The 23,624-nt window shown below is 40.0% G+C and overlaps 2 protein-coding genes and 1 long non-coding RNA gene across 4 annotated transcripts in view; 2 read left to right on the top strand and 1 right to left on the bottom strand.

Annotated features, from left to right (window-relative positions):
* The first annotated feature begins 250 nt into the window (after window positions 1-250).
* Window positions 251-5,930, top strand: PDCD2 (programmed cell death 2). The gene is made up of 6 exons (XM_045500378.1): window positions 251-602; window positions 1,122-1,364; window positions 1,714-1,845; window positions 3,181-3,284; window positions 4,450-4,563; window positions 5,326-5,930. The coding sequence occupies exons 1-6, from the start codon at window positions 320-322 to the stop codon at window positions 5,482-5,484; spliced, it is 1,035 nt and encodes a 344-aa protein (XP_045356334.1). The 5' UTR covers window positions 251-319; the 3' UTR covers window positions 5,485-5,930.
* Window positions 5,931-8,297: 2,367 nt separating this feature from the next.
* LOC123609335 (TATA-box binding protein) overlaps window positions 8,298-23,624 on the bottom strand; it is a 23,379-nt gene continuing 8,052 nt past the window's right edge. For both annotated transcript variants that reach the window (XM_045500379.1, XM_045500380.1), the window contains exons 4-8: window positions 18,327-18,414; window positions 12,727-12,818; window positions 10,947-11,114; window positions 9,954-10,048; window positions 8,298-9,058 (exon numbers count right to left, since the gene is read on the bottom strand). In XM_045500379.1, coding sequence (XP_045356335.1) covers window positions 8,979-9,058; window positions 9,954-10,048; window positions 10,947-11,114; window positions 12,727-12,818; window positions 18,327-18,414 — 523 coding nt within the window. In that variant the 3' untranslated portion in view covers window positions 8,298-8,978. The remainder of the gene's footprint in view (window positions 9,059-9,953; window positions 10,049-10,946; window positions 11,115-12,726; window positions 12,819-18,326; window positions 18,415-23,624) is intronic.
* LOC123609340 overlaps window positions 20,960-23,624 on the top strand; it is a 16,281-nt gene continuing 13,616 nt past the window's right edge. Inside the window, exon 1 of the long non-coding RNA XR_006717763.1 lies at window positions 20,960-20,972. This is a non-coding gene — a long non-coding RNA (uncharacterized LOC123609340). The remainder of the gene's footprint in view (window positions 20,973-23,624) is intronic.

Here is a 23,624-nt window from a genome sequence, read left to right as displayed (position 1 = left end):
AAAAACCAAAACCAAGGCCACAGTTGAAATACTTGAACCAGCTGGTGAACATGCACACACCTCCTCTTGGCTCATTAGGATAAATTCCTAACCCTAACCCTAACCCCTAATCCCTAAAAGCTACCCCCACCCTCACGTCACGGGACCGGAAATTAGGGTCGCACCGAGCGTGCTTACGTCTGGCTATTTCCTTAGTCCCGCCTCCTCTCCCTTGTTACCCAATCGCTTCTGACTCGCCGTTCTGCGCGCCTTCCGGTGGCCAACTTCCGCCTTCCGGCCAGACAGTCCGAGCGTGCGAGTGGCCGGTTTTTCCAGCTGCATGGCGGTGGCCAGCGCGGGGCCGGCTGAGCTGGGCTTCGTGGAAGCAGCGCCGGCGTGGCGGCTGCGCAGCGAGCAGTTCCCAAGCAAGGTGGGCGGGCGGCCGGCGTGGCTGGGCGCTGCCGGGCTGCCGGGGCCAGAGGAGCTGGCCTGCGCGCTGTGCGGCCGCCCGCTGGCCTTCTTACTGCAGCTCTACGCGCCGCTGCCCGACCGAGCCGACGCCTTCCACCGCTGCCTCTTCCTCTTCTGCTGCCGGGTGCCGCCGTGCTGCGCCGGTTTGCGCGGTGAGCGGCCGCTGCTCCCGAGCCAGGGCCCGGGTCATGTATGCGAAGGGCAGCGCCTTGGGGGCGGCGGCGGGGGGGCGGTGGAGAGTCCAGCGCAGCGCCTGGCCCCCGCCCCCCGCCCCGCTCAGCTTCCTCACGCATTCTGGGCCCCAGCTTTTGAGTTTAATCGATTGGTACGAAGTAGGCGTTGTTATACTGAAATAATGAAAATTGTTTTTTAGAAAGCTGGGCCCAATAACGTTTCCATATTTGTGTAGAATCAATGTAACTTAACTGTTAGTCTCATTACTTAATTATATTGAATAAGCCCAAAGATCCAATTCAAATTGCTGTGGGTACCAAACGGGTTTCTTGTTCTTTTTCACTTTTTTTCCCCTTTTCTCCCCTTTCGGAAAATAAGATCACTGAAATCAAAACCTGTGGTCTTTTCAGTCCTGTGTGGACCAGAGCCCCCAATATTTGGATTGCTATATTGTTTTACTTACGGTATTTACAACATCTCTTCTCATTTTCTTACAGTTTTTAGAAATCAGCTACCCAGGAAAAATGACTTTTACTCATATGAACCACCTTCTGAGAATCCTCCTCCAGAGACAGGAGAGTCTGTGTGCCTCCAGCTCAAGTCTGGTGCTCATCTCTGCAGAGTTTGTGGCTGTTTAGGCCCCAAAACATGCTCCAGATGTCACAAGGCACATTACTGCAGTAAGGAGCATCAGACTCTAGACTGGAGATTGGGACATAAGCAGGCTTGTACACAATCAGGTGAGTCAGTTCTTGTAAGTTTCAGCTCCGTTTCATAGCATCTGTCAACCCAGGTTTTTTGTTTTGAGGATAAAAGTTAAGATTAAAGAAAGTATGATGCTTTTCCAAAATTTTGGTAACTGGTGATATGAACAGCTCTATGAAAGGAACTGTGATGTCCCACCTACTCAGTTATGTCCCACACTTGCCTCAATACAGGCATTTATGACCCATAACCTGAAATGCTGGAACTACATATATTTGGCAAAAACGTTAACTACATAGAATATGCCTTAGAAATGGGAAATTATTAGACCCTCTATAAAACTAAATGACTAGTAATTATGCTAGTTAACTTTTCTTGTTTCAGAATATTTGGACAGAACAATTCCAGACCACAACTTCCTTTTTCCAGAATTTGAAATTGTAATAGAAACAGAAGATGAGATTACACCTGAAGTTGTTGAAAAAGAAAATGAATCGGAAATTATAGGAAGCATGGGTAAGGGATCAGTTTTAGAACCTTTATTCATTAAGTGATTAAATATAATGCTTGAAAGAAAAGGCTCAGTATGTCAAGAAAAGAGGTAGGTACTGATAGGAAAAGTTAACGCACTTTGGAGTATGTAGCCTATACTATTCAAATATTATATCATTTGAAAATATACTTCCTGTACCTCCCCTCCTTGGCATATGTATCAGATATATTCTAGTTCTGATAAAGACATGTCAGGGCAAGTATCCACGTGGTCATTTGGGTAGGGCTCCACAAGATGCTTGAAACTTGGTACGTTCCTCCGGATCCAAGATATGTTTCTCAGATCGAGATCAAATAAGTGAGAGTGCTTAGTGTTTGGCAGGTGACCAGGGTCGTTTAAATGTTTCTCTTTCGTGTGGCCCGTTTCAGATTCGCACTTTTACAGGTTATCTAGAGATGAACACACTCTAGGTGTAGTGCCTAGGCCAAAGCAAATACCTAAGAGACAGATTAGTAGCCAACATTTATCCAACACTTAGTCTGTATCAAGGGCTGTTTGTGCGTGATCTCATTAAAATCCTGAAAGCAGTAGAGTTAGAAACTGCACGTCATTTTGCAGTGAGGAGTTTGAGGTTTTCCATGTCATTTGTTTGGTCATGTAACCGAAGCTGTTAAAGTTTTAGAACTGTAGTTTGAGCTCACATGATATTGACTCCAGAATTTGAGCCCTCAGGCACTACAAAAGTAGGGTTTAGAATCTAAATAGACTTTAGAATATCAGCTTACTGGTTTATAGTTCATATTCAGGTGATATCAAAAATATTCTTTGGTACATGTAACACAGACTAAATTCTGTTGAGGACAGCAGTGGTTCAGATAGCTGGGATTCCAGGAGAGGAGTGTGAGGAACAAGTGGGTAGGTCAACAGGGAGCTTGTGATGGCTGAATGACTATAACAGCTGGGAAAAATGCATGAAACACGAAGAGATAGGGAGAGTCCAGATGCCTAAAGGGCAGTAGTGAAAATAAAAGGGTCAGTATCTGTCGGGTGTCCTGTCATCTCTGCTGGACACAAGTCCTAAACCCAGGACTTGGGTCTCTTCTTTTCATTTGAAGCTTTAAAGAGAGGTACTTACTAGGAACCTACACAGTAAAGTGGAGTGCCTGGAAAGTCAGATGGTCTTGAAGCACCAACTTCAATGAATTAAAAGTTCAGGGAAAGCCTGTGGGAACATCTGGCCTTCACTCCAATTTAACACTAAGTTGGTTGTTTGAAATTTCCTTTCCTCGGCATGTGGAAGATGTCAGGCCATGGGGATTATTCCTATTGTCCTAACAGTTACATTGATGATTTTTCAGGTGAAGTACCTGAGGAGGAATTGGATTCCATGGCGAAACATGAATCCAGGGAAGATAAAATTTTCCAGAAGTTTAAAACTAAAATAGCCCTTGAGCCAGAACAGGTAAACTAGAATTCACACAACTCTTTCTTGTGTTCTTTTCAGGTGGTGTTTTCAGGGTAAAATCCCTGAGAAGGGATAACTACAATAAAGCTAGGGTCTTGTTACAGGAATCCTTCACACAGATGGTCTGCTGATCCTTTCAATAGTTACTGAAAGACTACAGGTTGTACTGTTTATCATGTAGGGTCTATAGTCTAAAGAAAGGGTCAGAGATAGCAGATGAATAAGATACTGCCTGTGATGCAAGAAGTTTGCACCAGTGGCAGAAAGAAAAAAATATTTTTGCCCATGTGTCCAACAGGGAACTCTTGCTTATGAAACCAACATGACATGTAACACAAACCCTGGTTTTGTGAAAAGAAAAATGCGCTTTGGTGTTGGCGAGAGTCCTGGATCCTTGAGTTACACTGTAAGCTCTGATGTAACTCCATCTCCAGTGTGAAAAAACAGGGTGGTTGTGCGGATGAAGGGAGGGTATAGGCACATAGCAAGTGCTCAGCAGACGTTTCTCTTCTTCATCTCTGTTCTTCCATTAACATCATTCTTAAAGACATTTCACCATAAACCTAAATCACTGAAGGAAACTCAGCTAAACTCCTATAAAGCAGTCACTGAATCAAGTACCCAGGGGAAGAAGATCATGGGAAGAACAGACCCGGGTCCTAAACACTGAGAAGGTAGTTTTTAGCAATGTATATGCGTGTGACAAAACAGGAAGGCCACTCCGTTGATGTATAACACCTAATGAAATTTATCTCTGTAGTATTTATCGAAACAAGTGTTTCACTTGGCATTTGTCCCTTTAAAACTTTTAACTGAGTTTAAAACAGGTTCCTTTTATCTGTGTGAAAGTAAGCACAAACTCTGGGCTACATTTTGGATTCAGAAACTACACAAAATACTCTTAGGATTCCGATTCTAACCGTATTATCTTTTATGAAATACGATTTTGATAACCCAAGTCAGATAAGCTAAAATGATGACACTGAGAAAGCATTAATGGTGCCAGGTCTGAGGTGAGGGGACCTCACTGTGCTTCAGATGAGTGAGGGGAACTCATGTGTAGGAGCATGTGCAGAGTTTCTCCAGATTATCAGAGCACATGTTACCAAGGGAGACTTAGGTGAGATGTTTGTGATTTGAACATGATCCTGATTGATTTTAGGTTCTCAGATATGGCAGAGGGATTGCACCCATCTGGATCTCTGGTGAAAATATCCCTCAAGAAAAGGATATTCCAGATTGCCCCTGTGGTGCCAAGAGAATATTTGAATTCCAGGTATGACCTCAAAAAGTATTCTAATATACAGTCACCCTGGGTTATGTAATTAAATGCTATAAAACTTCACTGAAGTAACATACGCACATGGGTCCTGTTATTTACAGCAAGTGCCTTGTCCCACCTAAGGGACACCTTGGTCCCACCTTGTTCCCTGGAGGGAAATGTCTTTTACTGTTTTATCTGGTAGTCCTTTCTCTTTCTAAATAATGTGCTTTTTCTGATAACTTGTCAGTGTATTAGTTTTTAGACATTATCCGTTGACTGACTTGTACAATAAAAAGGATTTAAATGCAGTTGCTTCTGTCATCTTGACCACCCCTCCCCACCTCTCAGTATGGTTAAATCATCATTTTTAGTGTCTCCATTTTGTTACATTTGTAATTTTAAATATACCTTCTTTTCTTGTTCTGGCACTTAAGGCCTTTGTACTTGGTGACAGGAAGTGTTTTAGAGGCCCTACTCAGCTTAGGGTTTTTGGATCTGGTAGGGAAAAAACGGATATAATCATGAAGATGGGTTTTCAAAAGGAACTGTTATCACAACCCATTTGGGTTGGGTAGAAATGCTCTTGTACTGTGGATTTACTAACCTTACAAAGTGGTAGGTGATACTTGTTTCTTGAGTAAAAAAATGAATTGTGAAAACTATATCCAAAATTAAGTTAGTGTCAAAGGCGGAGACTGAAACACCCAAGATCCCTATCACTCCGGCAAGGAAGGTATGTTGAAAACAGACCTAATTGTGTCATCCTCTCCTCAGGTCATGCCTCAGCTGCTCAACTACCTGAAGGCCGACACTCTGGGCAGGAGTGTCGACTGGGGTGTTGTGGCTGTCTTCACCTGTGCTGAAAGCTGCAGACGGGGGATTGGCTACACAGAGGAATTTGTCTGGAAGCAAGATATAACAGATACACCCTAAAGACAACATCATAAAGCCTTACAAACGCTCATACTGTCTTACGCCTTGCAATTCCATTACTAGGACTTTATCCTAAGGAAATAATTATACCAGAGACAAAGATGTTGTTTTTAGTGAGTTTACAATGTGTAAATACTAGTGAAACAAAAATGTCCAGTGACGAGTAAATAAATTTTGGTGTATTCCTACAGCAGAAGGTAATGCAGTCTTAATGATACAGACCTATATGCACATCAAATAAGATCCAGGTTTAAAGGGACACCAAGATATTCATAGTATGTTCATATCCTTTATAAAAGTATTTTTATATGTTTATGTTCACAGAAATCTGGAAAGGTACATACTTGGTGTGAACTAATTAACTATGAATGGTAAGACTAAGTGAAGTGATTGGTTTACCTGTGTTTGTTTCTTTCTACTTGAATAAAAGTGGGTTAATTGCCTAATTAAGACAATCTATTAGAGTGTTTTTCCTCCTAAAATTTGCAGTGTTAAAACCAAGAGAAAATTATTTGGGTAAAACCTGAAGAGATTTGTCTGGTAATCAGACAGGCTCTAGTATACATAGAGGTCCAGAACAATGAGAAAAATAGGCTGGTGCGTGTGAGGACTTCAACTGAATTTGAAGAGAAGCTCTACCTCAGAACAACCTCGATCAGCCAGCAGCACTGCTCAAAAGAGACTGCAAGGCAAGAATGATGGTCTTCCCCTCTATCTCAGTACCACATGGGAAGTAAACCCAAGGAAGGAGGTAGGAATGAGGCGCTGGAATTTCCCTAGGGAAATCTAGCCCAGGACACAGCAGCCTGAGGGAAGGCCCTGAGGTCAGCCAAATCTGTTAACCATGCTAAGGCTCCTAGCCCCGAGTGCTTTACAGTGACGTCTTTGAACAGGAGTGATGCCAGCCCAGGACTAAAGCAAGCATGAAGGACATTGCTGTTGGTCAGTGCTTGAACACTGACAGCTAATCTACATTGGTTCATATTCTCCCACACCTATCCCCGCTGGCCTGGAAATGGCACTGCTGCCCTAAGTATATCTTCTTGGATGTTACACCATCTGTTAATGTCACCGACTACTTGGCTATTTGAGTGTAATTTTAGTTGAGCAAGTCCTGGCTTGTTAGCCCATGTTATACGTGTACCTATATTTAAAAAAGATTTGTGTATAAAATACAGTGAAATGGAGCACATGGGTGGCTCAGTCGGTGAAGTGTCTGACTTTGGCTCAGGTCATGATATCCCGGCTCATGGGTTGGAGTTCGCGTTGGGCTCTGGGCTGACAGCTCAGAGCCTGGAGCCTGCTTCCAATTCTGTGTCTCCCTCTCTCTTTCTGCCCCTCCCCTGCTCATGCTCTGTCTCTCAAAAATAAACAAATGTTAAAAGAGAGAAGAGAGAACACCAGAGACTTGACTCCTAGCAAAAGAACATGGCACTTCTGTAGTCTTTACAAAGGCATCAAGCCTCTGTCTGGATGCAGCTACTCATTTGCAGGAAATACAGAGAAGAACAGGCTGAATAACACCATGAATTTGAAAATAGCAAAACATATACTGAAAGAAACTACCAGCTAAATGGTCTGTAAGGTTTAAGGAAAAGAGATGGAAGAGGAATATAAGGAATACGTGCATAAAAACACCAAATTTTTTTTAATGGAAGACTGCCCTATATTAGTAATTTAGGTGATGACTACAAAATTCGAGATAACATCTATTGGTGGGTGGCGCTGTGGCTGGGCAGGAGCAGAAGGAGGGGTTTCAGGGACACAGGCAAGGTTCCAGGTGGTGGCTGCAGGGGTGTCTACTGAGGAGTACACTGTGCTGGACATATTTGTTAGGCTATCTGTGTGTGCGGTGTTTCACAGGTAGAAGTTTCAGAATTCAGAAGAGTGATTAGGAAGAAGATATGTCAACAAGAACTAAAATGTAATGAAAATTTTCATTAATAGGAACCAGAGAATACTTAGGAATTAATTTTTATGAAATGTAGAAGCCCTATATGAAAAAAATTATAAAACTTTACTGAAGAATCTAAGAGAAGATCTACACATGGAGAGAGATTTCTTTCTTGGATAGATGTCTTTCCAAATGATCCTTAACATTACTGATATCAATGGCCATAATTAAGGAAACAGGTAAATACATAATGGTACCTAAGAGATGTCATACATTTGTGATGCCATTGGACTCCCTATCATGGAAATGTGTTTATGACCTACTGATGGGGAAAAAAAGGCAAAGCTATATAAAACTGAACATAGGCTTTAGTATTTTCTAAATATGGGATCAAAAGCACCCCAAAAGGAAAGGACCTGTACAGAATGGGGCTTGGGAGATACCCCGGGGCAGTAAGCAGAAGAACTTTTTCCTTTCTGACTATATGCCTCTGAACTGTTTGAAAATATACTTTTACAATTAACTCCAGCAAGAACACCCAAGAACTTACAAATTTCCAGCTAATGTTCATGAGAAAAAACACCTCACTAGGCTGTACACATACCCCAGCTTTAATACTGAAGGACTTTGCCCTGGAGCCTGATTTTGCCACTCACTGGCTATGTAACCTGGGACAAATGCCTCATCCCTCAGCTGAGGCCAGAGTTTCCTCACCTAAGAAAGAGGAACAAAACCTAGTTACAGGTTTTGTGAGAATTACAGGCAATGTATCTGGGAAACAGGAAGTGCTCAATTTATGGAACATCATAAATACATGTTTCGTGACCAACCTTAAATTTTCAGGTAGTTCTTCCATTAAAACTGCAACATACAATGAAATGTTGACTGAAACAAACAAGCAAGCAAGCACACACTGAAATGGTTTCAGGCAATTATATCTAAAATACAAACTTTACCAGTATGGTCACATGAATCTTACAAGGTATCATTTATAACATCAATCTAACACTTTTATAAACAGCATTTATTGTACAGAGTACTCCGAAGGAAGAAAAATATGTACAGCCATTTGTTTTCCTTAATACATCTATTCTGTCCTGCAATACTGAAAAGGCGGAATGTGTCTGGCACAAAAATAACCCCTAGGAGTCACGAATTAGAAAAACAACGCTTTTAAAAAAGATTTTTACTTTTCTGGTAGAAATATAAAAACTGGTTTATGGGGAAGAAATTAAAAGAAAAAGTCCAATCAACTGCAGAGGTGGCTTTAACATTTGAAGTTCTGTACCTCAAACCAACTTGTCAACAGCAGTATGTGTTTAAAATCTAAATATAAATAAACAGGCAGCACAACTCAAACAGCAGCACAGTACGAGCAACTTACATAATGCTGCAGTGTTCTCTGCGCAGAAGACCACTTCCCAGCATCGCCACGGGGAGTGCACGCCGGAGAGCTTCACCTGGTGCTGCAACCCACAGAACGCCCATCTTCTCACCAAACTGGGACCCTCCACAACACCACCATTTAAATGTACCAAAACTGATTTGTTTTTAAAAAAAAGAACAAGTGGGTGCAGAGGCAGGAGTACATTAACAGCCATTATGTCGTCTTCCTGAAACCCTTTAGAATAGGGTAGATATTTTCAAATGCTTCATAAATTTCGGCTCTGACTTTAGCACCTATGAAGACAAGTCAGAGAAGAGAGGAGTCTGAAATAGCTGTTCTTAACATGTTTAAAAGGTAAAATTACTTTAACACCACAAGCACAATTCTCTCCATTCCCAGTTAGACTGACAGATGCAGACATTAGAACACTAATGAGGGAATCCCTTGATACAACCCTGTTTTTGTTTTTAAAGTACTATTTTCTTTAAAAATTTTTTTTTCAATGTTTATTTATTTTTGGGACAGAGAGAGACAGAGCATGAATGGGGGAGGGGCAGAGAGAGAGGGAGACACAGAATCGGAAACAGGCTCCAGGCTCCGAGCCATCAGCCCAGAGCCCGACGCGGGGCTCGAACTCCCGGACCGCGAGATCGTGACCTGGCTGAAGTCGGACGCTTAACCGACTGCGCCACCCAGGCGCCCCTAAAGTACTATTTTCTTAAAATGGCTTTTTAAGCCACAAAACAGTGCCCTAGATGACTCCAGCCTCCTGCCCTGCAGTCCACCACATGTGACCAGTGCTAGTCCCTGCACCAGCTTGTGACCTGAGCAGCTCGTGACCCAAGCAGTGCAGAAGGAATGACCAAATCTTATTCTCCCACTTGGTACCTTTAAGCAAGCTCTTCTAAACTTCCCTCTGTTGTCTCCAAACGACACAGATGAATCTCAAAGCTTTACAGGAGGATTTCCAGCTTAAAATGCCATCTCTTAAGCAATGTAATGGCCATCTTCCCTGCTCTCACCCCCTTGGTGTGTATGTTTCCCATCAGAGTGTTAGGGTGAGGAGAAGAAAGGGGCAAAGGTGTCTTCACCACTTGCCAGCCAACTGAAATTACTTCTCAGCACTGAGAAAATGCTGTTCTTGATACTCTTGCAAACCTCTGGATACTACTTCCTGTTACAACTTACCTGTTAAAACAACTTTTCCAGAAACAAAAATAAGAAGAACAATTCTGGGTTTGATCATTCTGTAGATTAAACCAGGAAATAACTCTGGCTCGTAACTAGGAGGAAAATGACAAAAACAGTTTAGAAATTAAAAGCTGTCCATGCTTCAGGTAAAATGAGGACCTGCGCAGGGAAAATACTGACTAAACGGCAAATTCACTGCGAGGCCAACCCACAGGAAAGAGAACTTAAGGCCAGTGAGGGCGACCTGTCATGGGCACTTGAAGACCAACGAACTCTATTTCTAGTGAGTCTGGATTTTCTGATGTCGTAGCAGCCTCATGCTCCCAGTTCAGACAGACTGAAAACAGTAACGATGTGTGTGGTTAACCTACTGGGAAATGCAGGACAGGCTTCTCTGAGGAAGAGACACTTGGGAGGATATCTGAAATGCCAGTGGGAGTTTCCTAGGTGAAAAGTATAACAAGAAGGTGCCAAGTATAAAACTTGGACCAAGAGCCCTGGTCCAAGAAGGGCAGGGCAAGTCTAAGCGGTGCTGGGAGCAGAGAGGCTGGAGAAGTGGGCAGTGGCCTTGTAGGTGGCAGGGAAAGTAAGAGGAAATAATAATCATTTCACTCAAGTTTATACTTTACTGGTACAGCTCGTATAATGTTCACTAGAGAAATTCAAACAACTGGGGACAAGAATTGACATAACAGCTTGCGGATTTAATTCATGCATTTAAAATGCATTTATTGAGCAATAAAATAATAGGGAGCCAATTTCATCCCAGTCAAGGGGAGTTGTGGATGTCAATAAGTGAAATGGGAGGTAGGAGAATGGTGAGAAAAATGTATTTTCCAAGACAGAAAGAAGAAACTTCAACATTCAATACATCTATCAGTACATCCCTTGTTCTTACATACCGACTGTTCTGCGTGTATCATGAATAATGTTTACACAGATTATAAGTGAATTGTTGCCAAAGGCAATCACAATACATTTCAGACTCACCTACTAAATTGTTGGTGGGTCAGCACGAGGCCTTCTAACCTTATAGGGAATTTCACATCACAGCTCCCCACCATATTCTGAATCTTGAAGTCCAAGAACTTTGCTGGAAAACCTAATTTCTGTACAACTCTGGCATATTTTCTTGCTGCTAGTCGGGACTGCTCTTCACTAGGGAGAAGAAAAAGTGAGATAGTCATAGTCAAAGCCAGCTAAAATAAAATTTTATTCGAAATTCAAAATTACTGAATTCAAAATTCAATTCATCAGACTACTGATATGCCCAGATTTTACAGATGTGGAACATCTCATCATCACCATGATCATTACGATTACTGTATTTTAGCCTACAAATTCCTAAGGTGAAAATTAACAATTTCATTTTAATAGGAAAATATTAATGAGATTTATACTTAGAGAATGCATACTCTAATTGTATCTTCTTTTATATTAAATCTCTCTTTATCCATTCCTATAACTCATCTGTTGGATAAAACTATGGCTTAGTAATGTACGGCCTATGTAAGAAAAGCAAAATAAAAGCAATAATACTATCATAAGCAAAAGACTCTCAAGTGCAAGGGTTAGGGATAACAGAAATTAAACAATACATACTTGCAATGCTTTTTTTTTCTTGAGGAAAATAAATTTATTTGTGGATCCCTATCTTGACAAAATAATCATGCAACTAGATACCCACTATTCAGTGTGTAGCAAATGGATAAAGACAGCTAAACAGTGAATGAATAGCATGTCTGGGAAAGAAAAAAACACCCAGCATTTATTGATAAGCCAGAAGCTTTTGATGACCCATCCAGGAAAAAACAAGCAAGACTCCGAAATGAAGACTTATGTGGAAGCCAGGGAGAGACCCACACCTTGCCTTCTGAAAAAGGCAACACAGGAGATCAGGAACCACTGTGTCCACACCAATGGCCTTCCCCTCATTAAAGACAACTTCAGGGGCGCGTGGGTGGCTCAGTGGGTTAAGCGTCCGACTTCAGCTCAGGTCATGATCTCGCTGTTTCACAAGTCCGAGCCCCACTTCAGGCTCTGTGCTGACAGCTTGGAGCCTGGAACCTGCTTCCGATTCTGTGTCTCCCTAGCTCTTTGCCCCTCCCCCACTTGCACGGTTTCTCTCTCTCAAAACTAAACAAACATTAAAAAAAAAAAAAAGACAACTTCAAAGTTCAGAATAAGCAAAAACATCTGCAGCCCTCTTGGTGTGTAGACAACTCCAAGTCATATTAATTTTTATTTTAAGAGCTTAATTTACTTCACTTATTCAAGCTCTATGAAGCTGATGCCACTAATCTTCCTCCAACCTTCGCCTTCTACCAATTACGTGGACTCTGTAAGACAAGGTTTACAGCCAAGGCCCCAAAGCACTAACCTTCACAGACAGGATCACTTCAAACAGACGCAGAATATAGGCAATAGCATTTATGAAAGGGGTAGACATCTTAAGACCCGAATAAACCCTAACTCTCATGATGAAGCCTATTTACAACAAGGAGCAGCGGGCATCTATGACCAACACACGTGGTCTGTCCCACTGCCAGTACCAAGCAGATCTATACACTCTCACACCATCTGCTCGGAAATTTTGTGATTCATGACCAATTTGTTTTCACTTGGGGATGAATTTGTGTTATACATAAAATTTATTACATAAAGGGATTCTTAGTAACAGCTTGGATGTTCCATTTTATCAAAGACACATAAAATGCAACTGAGTAACCATGGTAACGTACAACCAGGAGAATAAACTCCTTAAACCTACCTCTTGGCTCCTGTGCACACCATTTTCCCAGAACTGAATATTAGTGCAGTGGTTCGGGGCTCTCTTATTCTCATGATAACAGCAGCAAACCGCTAAAACGGTCAGAGACAATTGTTAATGAGGTCACGCCAGACTGACTTCGTTTAGGAGAGTAAGACAATGAACGTCACGGCTGGTAAAATGGAGAGTTCTCAAAATCCCTGGCACATGTTCCTATACATGGGTCTCTTACATCACCGGGCAGCACGCATGCTTTTCTTTGCACAGGGAGCAGAATACAGTGACTACTGAGTACGTTGAACCAAGATCTGTGTCTTCTTCCACACCATTGCAACAACAACTAATCTTTGCAAAAAATTTTACTTTAATTACGTCCTTAATAAATATCAGTGCCTCTGTTTCTACCTTATATTTGCTAGCTTCTAGAACTGTTAACTTACTGATTTTTTTTGGCAAATCGATTGATAAACCTTTTCTACCTCCAGAGGGAGTAAATCAAATTACAAACATATCAATATGTAGTGGAGTGACCTTCTGTTTCCAACTAGCTTTTAGAAACAGTATTAAAGTATCAACACATAAAATTGCAAATTAAGAAAAAAATCAAACTTTTTATTTTTAATTTCGACTTTTTAACAATGTTTTTACTGCTAACATCGTAACTCGAGGGGAACATATTTCAGCTGTGGGTGGAATGAATGGCCTCCATTACTAGTTTACATGATAAAAAGCAAAAAATTACTTGCAAATAACTAAAATTTTAATATCTGATGATTACATAAGAAATATTCATGTATTTCTAATCAGGATAGCTCTTTAACAAATTAGATTCCTTTTGCAATTTTAGTTTTAAAACTGCTCTGTCTTCCTGCAGATTTTACCACCATGCAAAAATACAAGTACTACAGGGGCGCCTGGGTGGCGCAGTCGGTTAAGCGTCTGACTTCAGCCAGGTCACGATCTCGCGGTCCGTGAGTTCGAGCCCCGCGTCGGGCTCTGGGCTGATGGCTCAGAGCCTGAAGCCTGTTTCCGATTCTGTGTCTCCCTCTCTCTCTGCCCCTCCCCCGTTCATGCTCTGTCTCTCTCTGTCCCAAAAATAAATAAACGTTGAAAAAAAAAATTAAAAAAAAAAAAAAAAATACAAGCACTACATTCTAGTTTGTACAAGTCCCAGAAAAGCCTAAACTTGCATTTCCTAAATTCCCTCTACTGATTTTAGAATTCCCTCTACTGGATTGTAGAATTATGTATCCAAAGTAAATAAAATAATAGATAAAAGATTAATTATTATAATGCTACATACACCCTGTATACTGGCTTACCACAGTGCATAAATGGTTACTTCCAGATCTTAGCTACCTTGGGATTTTAGAAAAATACTTTAAAAAGGTCTAATATTTACATAATTTCTTAAGATAAAGATAAAAACCTGGCCAATAAACAGTTTTTATTTAGCCTTTACTTTCATTTTTATATGCTATACAAGAGCCATTCTATTACTTGGTGGAAGGACAAATGGAGATATACATGTTTATTTTACCACTTTAAACGATTAAAAAAGGGACATACGACGTGTACCAATGAACAGACAGCAAGACATTTCTTGGTTATCTACCTGCTAGTTTTCCTTATGTCCATAGGACACAACATTGAATTGCTCTGGCTGAAGATAAGTAATAGAAATGGTTGAGACTATAGGAGGCACAAGAGATAATAAATATACATTTTATCTTCTTATTAAGGAAATTGTTACAGTTTATCACAAATTCAACCTTACGAATTCAGGTTTGTGTGTTAACCTTCAAAAATTCACCATTAGATACGTACTGTCTAACTTAATATGCTGATATTACATTTCAAAGTCAAAGGTAAAATGCTTTAAATGATGAAAGAAGTTCAACAGTTCTGGCTTTTCCGTTTTCTTTCTTAAATTCTCACTCTAAATAAAATAAAATAAAAAAAAAAAGAACTGTTTTTACATTGAAGTATCTTTGTGGTTTCCTCAATGGCTACTGGGCAACCATAAAGATTTATTCTTACTGTAAAAAGAAACGGTTCTAAAATAATTAGCCATATTTGATGTCCTCCAAATTTTAATTAGCTCAACCAAGCAGACCAAAAAGTCTCAATAACTAAAGGAGTCATTTTCTTTCTTAGACAGTTATTACAGCAACTTTTATTTTGGACATTTCTACCTAGGCTACATCTTTCTCACTTGTATATAAAAGACAGAGATTTAGAAACTCGCTCCAAGACCATCACTTAACTTTTTTCTCAATGTACAGCTAACATGTATTTATCCACCTTACCTGGTTCAGCTGACAAACATACCCCTACACTTCTACAAAATTATTTTGTCTGCTTTCTATGTAACTCTTAAATACTACTCCAACCTAAACCCAACCACTTTACTTCCCTTTCCTTAAAAAAACGTATTTTAGTAAACTATGAAAATAAATCTAAACCTACTTCATTCTGTTTTGTTCTGATGATACATCCTAGAATAAGTCATTCAATAACGACTCATATATTTAAAATAATCAAGGTATATTTTACATTGATACAGCGTAACTTTTAAATGTCGTTATAAGATATATTCTGTTACAAAAGCTCATTCTACTAAAACAGTTATCTTACTAGAGGTTCATGAGTAAATACTAACATTCAATAAGATTTGGGTTTATGTTATCAGGACAATAAGAGTTGTCTATTTTCTTTAGTTATCTCCAATTAAAACATTAAAAATAAATTAGTGACTTATTAGAGAAATCAGACTTCTGATTTCTGATTTCTGTACAATCAGATTTCTGATTGTACAGCCTACTCTAAGGAAAGTGGCTTCTCTAACTCATGCAGTTCTTACTAGGGTTAGCTGCCAATGACGACACAATGATACATATAGTTTTTCTGGTTGAGGAGGGAGGCAGAAACTTGGTCACTGTCTTTCTCTTTGTTTTATTTAAATATCTCAAAATAGTTGGGTGTCAAAGTCATCCTCAAGTTCTAATACTTATGCATATGCACACACACACAAAAAGCCACACTAAAAAAAAAAAAAAAAAAGACCAATACGTACATTGATTCCAATTTTACAAAAATATTGGGGATATTCAACTTGAGAAGTTCAAAAGGCTGCTGAGAAATGCCCTATCTTCAGTTCTCACATAATAGAGGGCAAGGCTCTGAACTTCCTCTTAGATTTGATTGCGTGCCCAAAGTTTAGATACACCGTTTAATAGTATATACATAGTTCTCCTGTTGACTGAAGTTTTCCTTTGTTAAAAGGCAAGTGCTAAAACAGTCCAAGTTTCCAAAAAGAGTTTTATTTTTCTTGGCCTACAATCCTAGCCCTAATGACAGGGTGTTACACCCCAAAATCCCTGCAAATTCTCACCCTACGACACTGTTCCTGAAAGATGCATGAAAACTGGCCTGGCTCCCACTAACTGTCCCAACCTTGATATATCCTGGTCTCGTCAAAAACAGGTTTGCCCTGCTACTGAAAAGTAGAGTGTTCCTGTGAAACCTTTCATAAACCCAAATGGAGTAAAGTGAGGAACAATCACCATTTTGTAAAAGCAGAAATTCTCTTCAGATTTCTTTCCGTTGGCAAAAACAGGCACTAATGTAGGTCTTTAATGAAAGCAAAGTGACTTAATGCAAACTCATGGATAGCACAGGAAACCTGCCCTGGTCAAACCAATGTCAGTCGTATACACAGTCGCATGCCCCATTATGGGTAAGCCACGTTTCTAAAGAAAACATCACCGCACACATCTCTAGGTGATGTACAGGCAGCAGACAGAAACATGAAAGCGATTATCAGTGAAAGTCAGCTTCAAACTGCGTAGAAGAAAACATTTGAGACTCTAACTGAAAAACCATTCTCAAGCACCGGGATCAGACACGTGGATAACTTCCCCAGTTTGCATGTACTCAGAATCCAACTGGGCATGGGTTCTGCCTGAAGATTGACCCCGAATCTACTAAAAGACCTCCAGAAAGTGATGACTCCTGAAAATACAGCTTCCTCCCAAGAGCTTGGAATCAAGGATAGGACAACACGCTTGGTATATATACTGCCTGTTCTTTCTCACTTCTTCCCCTAGTGTTTAATCATTTCGTGCTGTTGACAAAATGTGGTACAAGAACATGATTTCACCCAGTGTATGAGATCTCTACCCTGACCAGGAGTTCCCAAACTAAAACAGAAGTTTCTGGATTGTGGCTCAAACAACAAAGGAAACCACTCACCTAACAAATGCTTTATCATAACTTCACTGGCTAAAACAGAGCCAGATAATAAAAGTGTCCTCAACCGTATACTGGCCGGCCAAGTAGTATTGGCACAATTGTTAACAAATGGGATAAATACTTGGGGGGCGCAGGGAGGCACAGAACAGAACAATCAATAAGTTGAGAAAAAAGACTTTCCGTTCCTAAAATTGACCGAGCTGATTCTTGGGGAGTTAATCCTTCTGGTTAGGTGTAAGCAAACTAAAAAATACTGGATGTATGAAGTGATTTTCACTTATTTCTTAGGATATTTCTCCACTGTCTAACATCCAGGTAAGCTTACATGCTGCCACTTGGACACTATTTCAAGATGACATTCAAATAATGACACCACATAAGAAAAGGAGTCAAATCCGCATGGGCAACCTAGACTGGGAGTTTCATCAAAGGGGGAACAAGGGACATCAGTAAAGGATATGGCGGTAATCTGGAAAAACTGAGAGGCACAGACACTGACACAGATAGCCTGTCAAATAGAATACTCAGATTCTCAAGTGTGTCCTTCTGCCTTCTCTTTTTTTCTTATATAAAACCTTATTTTTGCTTTGTTAAACGAAACCAGTTTAATAGTGGTTCCCCATGTATGAAAGTAAACAGCACGCTAATAGATTCTCCCACTTTAGGGGAACTGTCTTCTACAGGGCCCTACCCGAGAGCTCTTCTTCAATCCGATCATCTCCACTCAGAGGCCTGGTCTGTCTAGTCCTTGAAGAATGTCCATCCGTTTGTGAATGCAAATATTTACTATTTTTTTAAAAAACAACTTATCTACCAATGCAGAGACAAAAGCCTTACCATGTACTCAGGCTGCTTATGTTAATGTAAAAAGTATCATAGCTATTTTTACCCCATAATATTTTTATTATAAAGTTTAAAAGTTATACATAGAAAAATATAATAAACTCCCTGCACTTATTACCCAACCCTGACAATTATTAACTTCTGGCCTATCTTGTTTCACCCATGTGCCCTTCCCCAATTCTCTAATTGTTTTATTTTCAAGTAAATTCCAGACAGCGTATCATTCCATTCTATATGGTTTTCAAAACATAAATGAAATCATACCACATATTTTGTTTTTTAATGTCACAGGATCCCCATCACAATGGGTAAATAAATTTAGTACTTTATCTTGTAGACTGCTGTGATTCTAGGGTCTCTCAATAAAAAACAATACACAATTTTCTTTAATTCCTCATTTTGTTGGTATCAACAAACTTATGCATAACACGTTTTGGTCTAGGGACCTTTAACAACAAATTCCTGTATTATTATAGTTTGAAATACATTGTAATTGCTCTGACCTTCGGATTATATTCAGCATTTCGGGCACGAAGTGCAATGGTCTTTAGGTCAAGCTTACAGCCAAGATTCACCGTAGATACAATATTTCTGCAAGAAATTTGAAAAGAAAGCATGATCATTTAACTTTTACAGGATGAAGTGTTAGATAATTATCTAGAAATCTGATTCTTTTACTACAACAATGTAATTAGGTCAGTTTAAATTTTAATTAAAAAAATTTTACATTGGGGCACCTGGGTGGCTCAGTCAGTTGAGCGTCCGGCTTCAGCTCAGGTCATGATCTCACGGTTCGTGAGTTCGAGCCCCGCGTCGGGCTCTGTGCTGACAGCTCAGAGCCTGGAGCCTGTTTCGGATTCTGTGTCTCCCTCTCTCTCTGCTCCTCCCCCGCTCATGCTCTGTCTCTCTTTCTCCCTCTCTCTCCCTCCCTCTCTCTCTCAAAAATAAATAAACATTAAAAAGTTTTTTAAATAAAAATAAATAAAAATTAAAATTTAAAAAAATTTACATTGTTGACATTTATTATGTTTACCACACACCATGGTGAGCATTTTACATGGGTTACCCCACTTAATACTTACAATGCACTATGAAGTAATAACTATTAATATTCACATTTTCAGATGCAGAAGCTGAGGCTTAAATGGCATGGTTGCTCCAGATAAAATGGGATCCTTGCTCCAGATAAACACGGCTCCTAAGTGGTAGCCAGGCTTTGAGTCCATCTATCTGCAGAGCCATGCCTTAGCCTTCTGAATGAAGCCCTTATTTGCCCTTTGAATGACACTAATTGCCCATAAACCATCATGCACGGGCATGGGACACCACTGTCGTATGAATACCGATTCCAGATTGCAAATACATCTCCAGCTGTTTCCAGCTCATTGCTGCTTTTGGTTCCTGTCCTGTCAAAATGCAACAGTTTGAAAACTTGATGGCTCACAACTGGGTTGGATAAGAGGATAGCTGTGTTTTTTTCTCTTTTAACTTTTTTTTTTAATGTTTATTTACTTTTGAGACAGAGACAGAGCATGAGCAGGGGAGGGGCAGAGAGAGAGGGAGACACAGAATCTGAAGCAGGTTCCAGGCTCTGAGCTGTCAGCACAGAGCCCAACATGGGGCTCGAACTCACAAACTATGAGATCATGACCTGAACTGAAGTCGGACGCCAGACCGACTGAGCCACACAGGTGCCCCAAGCTGTGTTCTTTAATAGACAATTGTAAGGCCAATTGGAATAATCAACCCAAGGGGTGCCTGCATGGTTCAGTCAGTTGAGTGTCTGACTCTTGATTTTGGCTCAGGTCATGGTCTCACGGTACGTGAGATCGAGTGCAGCATGGAGCCTGTTTGGGATTCTCTCTCACTCAATAATTAACAAATGAGCATTAGAAAAAAAAAAAAATGATCAACCCAATGAATGTTTTCATTTCTACCTCACCTATTTCCTTCCAATTAATTTTATATACACACCTGCCTTTAGCATTTCTCCACTTAAGAAATAATCAAGTTGTGGTACATCTACCACAAATTTAGTCACATATTTGCTACATGTATTTTTTTCTTCTTAAGCAACAGTGCATAAGGGTTCAAATTTCTCCATATCCCCAACACTTGTTATACTATTTTTGATAATAGCCATCCTAATGGGTATGAGGTGGTCTCATTGTAGTTTTGACTTGCATTTACATAATGTTTAGTGACGTTGAACATCCTTTCATGTGCTTATTGGCTATTTGCGTATTTTCTTTGGCAAAATGTCTATTCAAGTCCTTTGCCCATTTTTGGAATCAGGCTCTTTGGTTTTCATTGTTGAGTTTTAGTAGTTCTCTAAGTATCTAGATAATAATCCTTTATGGGATGCATTTTCTCCCTTCCTGTTGGTTGCATTTTTACTCTGTGAACAGTGTCTTTTGGTATACAAGTTTTCTTTTAAAAAAAATTTTTTACAAGTTTTAAAATGTTATGTAGTCTACTTTATGTTTTTCCTGTTGTTACCCATGCCTTTGTGTCACATCTGAGAAAACATTGTGAAGTCCAATGTCACAAAGCTTTTGTCCTATGTTTTCTTCACCGAGTTTTATTGTTTTAGGTCTTTGATCTTAGGTCTTTGATCTATTTTAAGTTAGTTTTTTATTTGGTGTTAGCTAAGGGTCCAACTTCATTCTTTTGCATGTGGATATCCAGTTGTCCCAGCACCATTAGTTGAAAACACTATCTTTTCTCCATTGAACAGTCTTGGGACCCTTGACAAGTATCATTTGACCATATATGCAAGGGTTATTTCTGGGCTCTCTATCCTACTGCATTGGTCTATATGTCTGCGTTTATGCCAATACCACAGTTTTGATTGCTGAAACTTCGTAGTAAGTTCTGAAATTAGGAAGTGAGAGCCCTCTGGTTTGCTCTTCCTTTTCAGGATTGTTTTTGGCCATTCAAAGTTCCTTGGGATTCCATTTGAATTTTAGCATGATTTTTTCTACTTCTGCAAAAAATATCATTGGGATTTTGATAGGGATTGCACTGCACCTATAGATCATTTTGGGCAATATTAAAATTTTGACAATATTAAATCTTCTAATCCATGAACCTGAGATGTGTTTCCACTTTTCATGTCTTTTTTAAAGTTCTTTCAGCAATGTTTTATAGTTCTCATCATACGTCTTTCATATCCTTGGTTAATTCCTAAGTACAGCAAAACCTTGGTTTGAGAGCATAATTCAATCCAGAAACATGCTTGTAATCCAAAGCACTTGTATATCAAAGCAAATTTCAAGAACCATTGGCTAGGTTGTGATCATGTGACATTCAGCATCACGTGCTACTCGTATTGCAAGACACTGCTCATTTGTCAAGTTAAAATTTATTAGAAATGTTTGCTCATCTTGCGAAACATGCAGAGAACAAGTCACCCACAATTCAAGGTTTTAGTGTATTTTATCCTTTTTGATCTTGTTAATAGAATTGTTTTTGTAATTTGCTTTTCAAAAAAAATTTTTAATGTTTATTTTTAAGAGAGATAGAGTGTGAGCAGGGAAGGGGCATAGAGAGAGAGGGAGACACAGAATCCAAAGTGGGCTCTAGGCTCTAAGCTGTCAGCACAGAGCCCAACACTGGGTTCGAACCCACGAATCGTGAGATCACGATCTGAGCTGAAGTCGGGCACTTAACCGACTGAGCTACCCAAGGACAACTGAGCTACCCAGGGACACCTGTAATTTCCTTTTCATATTGTTCACTGTCTATACACAGAAATGCAACTGATTTTCAAGTGTTAACTTTGTATCCTGCTACTTTGCTAAATAAACTCACTTATTATAGCTAACAGGTTTTTTTGTGGACTCATTACGATTTTCTACATATAAGATCATAACATCTGCCAACAGATAATTTTATCTCTTCCTTTCTACTCTAGATACCCTTTTTTTGTCTTGCTCTGGTACTATGTTGAATAGAAATGGAGAAAGAGCGGGGTGCCTGGGTGGCGCAGCCAGTTGAGCATCCGACTTCAGCTCAGGTCATGATCTCACAGTTTGTGGGTTCGAGCCCCGCGTCGGGATCTGTGCTGACAGGTCAGAGCATGGAGCCTGCTTCGGATTCTGTCTCCTTCTCTCTCTGCCCCTCCCCAATGTGTGCTCTGTCTCTCTCTGTCTCTCTCTCTCTCAAAAATAAATAAATGTAAAGAAAAAAGAAAAAAGAAAAAAAGAAAGAGATGGAGAAAGAGGTTGTCCCTGCCTTGTTCCTGATCGTAGAGGAAAAGCATTAAGTCTTTCAATGTTAAGTATTAGGTTTGCTATGGTTTTCTAAATATGGCTTTTACTATGTTAAGGCAGTTTCCATCTTTTCCTATTTTGTTGAGTGTTCTTACCATGAAAGGGTGTTGAATTTTGTCCATTCTTTTTCTGCATCAATTGAGGTATCAGTTTTCTTTTCATTTTATTGTTGTGGTATATTACAATGGTTGATTTTTTTAAGGTTATTTACTTTGGGGAGGGGAGAGAGAGAGAGAGCGAGCATGAGCAGGGAAGGAGCAGAGAGAGAGGAAGAGAGAGGATCCCAAGAAGGGTCCATGCTGTCAGCACAGAGCCCAATGAGGGGCTCGAACTCACAGTGAGATCATGACCTAAGTCAAAATTGAATTGAATGCTTAACTGACTGAGCCACCCAGGCGCCCCCAATGGTTGATTTTTATATGTTGATCTACCCTTTCATTCTAAGAATATATCCCACTTGGTCATGGTGAATAATCTTACACCATGCTGCTTAATGATGTTTCCTAGTATTTTTTTGAGGATTTTTGTATCAATGATCAATGGGGATACCGGTCTGTAGACTTTTTAGTGTCTTTGGCTTTGGTGTCAGCGTACTGCTGGCCTCACTGAATGAGCTAAAAAATGTTCCCTCAATTTTTTAGAAAAGTTTGAGAAGGACTGGTATTAGTTCTTCTTTAAATGTCTGGTAGAGTTCACCGAAGCCATTCGGTCCAGAGATTTTCTTGGCTCTGCCACCTCCCCAGAATTCTTCTTAAAAATGTATGATTTTCTGGGGCGCCTGGGTGGCGCAGTCGGTTAAGCGTCCGACTTCAGCCAGGTCACGATCTCGCGGTCCGTGAGTTCGAGCCCCGCGTCGGGCTCTGGGCTGATGGCTCAGAGCCTGGAGCCTGTTTCCGATTCTGTGTCTCCCTCTCTCTGTGCCCCTCCCCCGTTCATGCTCTGCCTCTCTCTGTCCCAAAAATAAATAAACGTTGAAAAAAAAAATTAAAAAAAAAAAAAAAATGTATGATTTTCTTTAAGTTTACTAATTTAAATAATCTATACACCCAACATGGGGCTCAAACTCACAACCCCAAGATCAAGAGTCGCATGCTCTTCCAACTGAGCCAGGCAAGCGCCCCTTAAAAATGTGTTCTTATATATTTTCACTGATTATCTATTCCAAGTCTACATAAACTTGTAGGATTTAGAGGCCACTGAATTCCCAACCTACCAGGGTTCTTAATGGATATGGAAACTCAGTAACGTGTCTGACTAGATGCTTTGTGGAATACCAGAAGGGTTAAGGTGCCAAGATGAAACAAACACCCCATCACAACTGGTTATAACTTATGATTTAAACAAGAGGTAAAAACTTAAATGGCCATAAAAGCCAGACAAGCAAGCAAGACACCAGGGAATGTTGCTGACAAACGTGAACTAACAAGGGATTATCTCTCTAAAGTATTAAAATGAAAATCATCTGATTTTTAAAATCACATCAGATCAAAAATCTGAGGCAAGATTTGGATAACAGGATCTACGATG

The sequence above is a fragment of the Leopardus geoffroyi genome, chromosome B2, assembly GCF_018350155.1.
Source record: "Leopardus geoffroyi isolate Oge1 chromosome B2, O.geoffroyi_Oge1_pat1.0, whole genome shotgun sequence".
In the NCBI taxonomy this organism is placed as follows: Eukaryota; Metazoa; Chordata; class Mammalia; order Carnivora; family Felidae; genus Leopardus; species Leopardus geoffroyi.
The sequence above is the reverse complement of the archived record's forward strand: the minus strand, read 5'-3'. Positions and strand labels throughout refer to the sequence as shown.

Coding starts and splice junctions, on each gene's coding strand:
- PDCD2 (XM_045500378.1), top strand. CDS start 320: ATGGCGGTGGCCAGCGCGGGGCCGGCTGAGCTGGGCTTCGTGGAAGCA. Junction 3,285..4,449: donor TAGCCCTTGAGCCAGAACAG/GTAAACTAGAAT, acceptor GATTGATTTTAG/GTTCTCAGATATGGCAGAGG. Junction 4,564..5,325: donor AGAGAATATTTGAATTCCAG/GTATGACCTCAA, acceptor TCCTCTCCTCAG/GTCATGCCTCAGCTGCTCAA.